This window comes from Castor canadensis, chromosome 8 (assembly GCF_047511655.1).
Source record: "Castor canadensis chromosome 8, mCasCan1.hap1v2, whole genome shotgun sequence".
NCBI classification, from domain to species: Eukaryota; Metazoa; Chordata; class Mammalia; order Rodentia; family Castoridae; genus Castor; species Castor canadensis.
This window is the reverse complement of record NC_133393.1, coordinates 96461076-96466697: the sequence shown is the minus strand read 5'-3', so window position 1 is coordinate 96466697 and position 5622 is coordinate 96461076. Positions and strand designations below refer to the sequence as shown.

The 5622-nt window shown below is 33.1% G+C and overlaps 1 protein-coding gene across 1 annotated transcript; it reads right to left on the bottom strand.

Moving 5' to 3' along the window:
* Positions 1-4191: 4191 nt before the first annotated feature.
* On the bottom strand, positions 4192-5121 carry LOC109678764 (olfactory receptor 6C68-like). The gene has a single exon (XM_020154213.2). It carries the CDS (start codon positions 5119-5121, stop codon positions 4192-4194), a length of 930 nt encoding a protein of 309 aa, XP_020009802.2.
* Positions 5122-5622: the final 501 nt, after the last annotated feature.

Genomic DNA, 5622 nt, shown 5'->3' with positions numbered 1-5622 from the left:
CTAGAAGAAGAAAAGTATTGTAGTTCGTCTGTAGTTTTCTTAGAAAACTAAGATCTGCTGCTTCCAGTTGAGTCAGTTTTTTTTCTTTTTATTGTTTGTTTGGTCTTCAATTCACTGATTTTTGCTTGGATTTTTAAAATCTCTTTTCATCGATTACTTTTTGAGTTGTCTTGCTCTTGTTTTTCTAGGAGGTTGAGATGTATCATTAGACTATTTATTTGAGATTTTAGGTTTTATGATGTGGGTGCTGCTTTATTTTTTTAATAGGTTCTCACAGTTTTTCCTGGGCTGACCTGGGCTGTGATCCTCCAGTTTACACCTCCCACATAGCTTGGATGACAAGGGCACATACCACCACACTCAGCATCCTTTTTGACTTGGGTTCCAGTTGAGTCAGTTTTAAGCCACTACTATTGGTAGATATATAGACTGTGCTATGTGAGTATGCCTAGATCACGTTATTTACCTTTGAAGCCAACTCTGAGATAGTCTTGAGTTTTCCTTAGTCCATTTTGTTTCGTCTTATATTGTTTATCATGAGAAAGAAGAAAGGATACTGGTCAGGGATCAGGGGAAAATAAAAACAAGAACAATGCATGTACATGTACACTTTTTGATAGCCTTATTTCCATAAGCACACTCTTCCCTCACATGCTTTTAAGAAATCTTTGTATATTATAATTTGAAAATAAGATGCAATTCATATGCCATATAATATACCCCTTGAAAGTACAAATTTTAGAATATATGTTTTGAAAATGCTCAGAGATATGTAGAATGCCATCAATAACACTGAAAGGCAAACTCAAATTGCTTCCTCCTTCAAATCCAAGGTTATCTGATAATGTTTAATTCTTTCCATTAGTGTTGATACATTTTTCCTCAGACCTGAAAACTATTAATTAAATGAAGTTATCCACATCCAAGGCGACCAGCATACCATGGTGGAGAGAGATAGTGACTATGGACATGATTTCCATTTGGAATAATGGAAAATAATGCATGACAGTCACTAGTCCATAAATTGTGTCATTACCTAATGGAGAGGAATAGCAAAGATGAATGCCCCAGAACTGGAATGAACATTTTGGTGGCCAATTCAGGTACTCATAATTTTGAGATTTTGGAAGTACCTCCCATCCTGTCATCTAAAGTACACATACTTGAAATGGGTACTAGAGGTCTTCCCTTCCGGGATAAATATAAAACTTACAGTTCACATTTGCATGGAGATGGAATGCTTGGGCCTTGCAATTTTTCTGAGGAGCTATGTGATGATAAGCTGTCAGGCAGACTTGGTATTTCTTTGGAATTTTGGAACCTTAATGTTGGGTATTTTGTAAAAGTGCAATATATGCAATTTACCAAAACTTTGTATTAGGTAAAACCACATACTAAAAAATAACTGATGTTGCTTAAAATGTTTGTACAAGGTGATTTTTTTTGAGTCAGAGTTTCACTATGTAGGTGGAGCTGGTCTGGAACTCACCATGTAAGCTGGACTGGCCTCAAACTCGTGATCCTCCTACCTCAGCCTGCTTATTGCCACAGTGCAATGCAATATCAATAAAAATACAAGCACAGTAAAACTGTGTTAATTTCATAACAAATAAACTACCAAATACTAGAATAAATATAGGACTTTACCTTAAAAGGTAGTTGGAAGTTAGGGTCAGTACAATAGGACTGGAGATTCTGAGTTTTGGAGTTAAGGGCACTTCCAAGGGGAACATATTGCCAAAGTGAGCCAAGAGGCAGAATACTCTTGGCTTAATGTTTCATGATATTATTGTTCTAGGGCTTCTTGCATTCTACACTGACAATGTTCTTCATTGTTACTTGAAAGTATAAAATATTAATATGCTGGGAAAATTGTTAATAAATCAAAAAGACTCCCATGCTATCTCGACAATGTATCCCAATTCATTAATCACTTGAGGCAATTTATTATAGAAGCAAAACTGAAGCTATTTTCAAGGCAGAATAAAAATCAAACCAAGAATCTTCTGGTTTCTAATATCTGGCACTTTTCAGATGTTTTTCCCTATATTTTGATTAGTTTAACTGTCTTAGATTTGATCATGACCTGGAGACAACTCAAATCAATGACCAGGTACAGGGAAGAAATTTAATTCTTTTTTTTTTCAGGATGGATCTTTATCCCTTTCAGAAATTGAGATAATTTTCAACAGTTGTAGCAAGGACTAAATGAAAAGTATTTATTAGAGTACAGGTTCCATGCGATCAAACCTATTATAGACTCCCATATTATTTCTTACTAGAATTCTTCCAGGCTTTTCTTTCACTGATTTTATTTTGCAATATGCAAAATAGACTTTTTCATTTTTATAAGGATGCAGATTACCATATCACAGGAATTCTGAGAAATAATTGTATATATTTTTTATGTGAGTCAGTTTGAAGGCTTCATTTTTCTCTAATATAAGAAGATCCATTTTGAAGGTATAAAAAACTACTTAAAAAAAGTCAGACACACTGAAAAATTTCCATGTTTCCTAATCCTGCAACATTGCTAGGTACAAGTCTTGAATTCTCAATACAAGCCTGATAGCAGTTTAACAGATTCATTCATTACCAGGTAGCAAGAATTTCTAAATTTCTCCTTTCCTACCTTTGTACAATTGTAATTTTTAGACTTGTCATTTCTTGCTGCTACTCTTTGCAAGTGACAAAAGCCTCAATTTGTCAAAAAATACATAAATATATGTATATGCATTACCAAATAAATTATTAACTGAGTTCATGTAACTGGTGAAGTTAACTTCTCTCATAGCTTGAGCCAGAGGTCCATGATGGAATGAGGGCAATCTCTATCTCCTACATATTTGTGCTCTAACTTTGTCCATGTGCTGGCTTGGAACATAGCAAATAGTAACTATGGCAATTTCAGACATTACTTTTCCATATCATATCAGAATGGAAACCTACTATGTATCAGACTTACAGAAAAAGTCTTGATAAACTCTGACTGGTGTGATTTAGATTGCAGGCCTGAATTAACATGGTGGACTGAGCAACAGAATGCAAAATTTAGTTTGGGTGGCAGAGCTCACCACTGAAATTGGCAGTGGGGGGCTATTTTCCTGAAAAATTCATGTCAATAAAATTGTTTTTTTGTGTGTGTTTTACTCCAGTTCCTAAAAATAAGTGGAAAGTAGGCTTAGAGAATAGATGAATATTCTTCCTGACTTTCACATTGCTCACTCTTCTCCCAATATGGCAAGGCTAGTGCTCTACCACTGTCCTACCTTCAGCCCAATTCCTTAACTGACTCACATATTGCCAAGTGATCTTAATTTGGTTGTTTCTAACCTTTTGTTATTATAAAAAGATGGTCATGGATAGACTTATTGGCAGTTAGAATTTTGGTATAAATTCCTAGGTACAGATCTCTAGATGAAGAGTTACATATAATTTTGATGAATATTTATTCCAATGTTTTCAAAATTGTGTTAAAGTGTTTGTTTTACTTTAGCTATTAGCACATTTGCAATCATTATACATAAAAATAGTTTATGAAAATGTGATGAATAAAAATATATTATGATTTTAATTTAAAAATCTATGACTAATAATGAAATTATGAGTATTTTCTGAGAGATAAAAGTAATTTATCTTAGTGAAGTAAATACATTATCTTTTCTTGGCATATATACTAAACTGTGTTTTTATTGATTCATAGAATCTTTCTGTATATTTATGATATTAACCCTTTAAGATTAATTGTGCCACAGTTATACTTTTACTTATATTTCTTCTATAATATTTTTATTTAAAATTTCTCATGTTGTTATAGCTATTTAAAGTTTGTTAGTTATATCTGTCATTTTCTTTTAATGGGGGAAGGAATTTGTGTCATGCTTGAGAATGACTTCTCATAGAAGTTTGGACAAAAGAATTACTTCCTACCACTGTACCTGGAAAAATCATCTAGAAAGAAGGAAACAGTAATTTTATCATGTGTTCTGGTTAAAGGATTAAAAGTGATACATTTTCTAATCATATTGTTCAACAAATGCTTGGTAAATGAGTTAATGGAATACTAATGATTAAAAGGCTATAAGGTCAACCTGACTGCTCCTAGGCTAGGATATTATCAAGTTGGTTATTTCTTTTTAAAATCAAGTATATGTAGATCTTTTGATTTGCAATTCAGGCATACTTACCTCTTTAAAAGAAGTGCAATTTTTTTAGGAAGTCATTAATTGCTTGCTTAACTTGCTTATTCCTCAAGGTATATATAAAAGGATTCAACATGGGTGATATGGAGGAAATAAGCACAGACACACCTTTATTGATGGTTACCTCTTCTTTTGCAGATGGCTTGATATAAATAAAGATGCAACTGCCATAGGTAGTGGAAACCACAATCATATGTGAAGAGCAGGTAGAAAAGGCTTTTTTTCTTTGTTGAGCAGAAGGGAATTTTAGAATGGTCCTTATGATGTACACATAGGGGAGAACTACACATATAAGAGTGATGATGAAAGTTAAGACAGCACAGGTGATAGCCATCTGCTCAATTAACCATGAGTCCGAGCATGATATTTTCAGGATAGGGTTTGCATCACAGACAAAATGATCAATGACATTAGAATCGCAGAACTCCAGATCAAAACTTGAGCCAAATGGTGGGAGGATAATCACAAATGCTGCTATCCAACAAGAAGTAATCATTGTTTTGCATATTCTGTTGTTCATGATGGTCATATAATGCAAAGGTTTGCAGATGGCAACATAGCGATCATATGACATAGTGGCCAAAAGAAAAAATTCAGTTATCCCAAAGAGATATGTAAAAAAGAGTTGAATGGCACATGCATTATAGGAAATTGTTTTGTCTCCAGTTGAAATACTGTATAGGAATCTTGGAACACAGGCAGTTGTAAATGAAATTTCTAAGAAAGAGAAATTTTGGAGGAAAAAATACATGGGAATTTTAAGATGGGGATCCACTATGGTCAAGGTAATGATAGTCAGATTACCAGTTACACTCAACATATAGGTGGTAAATAGAAAAATAAAAACCAAGACCTGCAGCTGGGGATCTTCTGTCAATCCCAGAAGGATGAATGTTGTAATTGCTGTGCGGTTTCTCATTATTGATTTTGGATTTTGCTAAACCTAAATGAAAATGTCAGAGTATACTGAATTGTATTATTCAATAACAAAATCAGTTAAAGAGGAATATTCTCATAAATATTCAGTCCATCCAATATCTATGTATTAAACTTATTAATCTAAAGGATTTTATAGTGAAAATATATATACACATGTATGTGTACATGAACATAGGTATATATATTCGTGAGTTAATTTAGGTATTTAGATTGGAACATATTTATACAATATGTTATGAAGAAGGTAAAGACAAAGTGCTGAATATCATCACTATGAAATTATTCTTTCCTTTCCTATTCTCTTTATTTCCTCATTCTTTGCTCTATTTTACATTATGTGTCCACTTTCTGGCTTTTAACTTCATTAACTTTAAAAAATATATCCCTTCATGTATCTTCCTTTGACTTAATTGAGTATAATCATAATAAATCCACAAACCTTTTGCCATGCTTCATGCAGTGTTCTAAATATATCACGTAT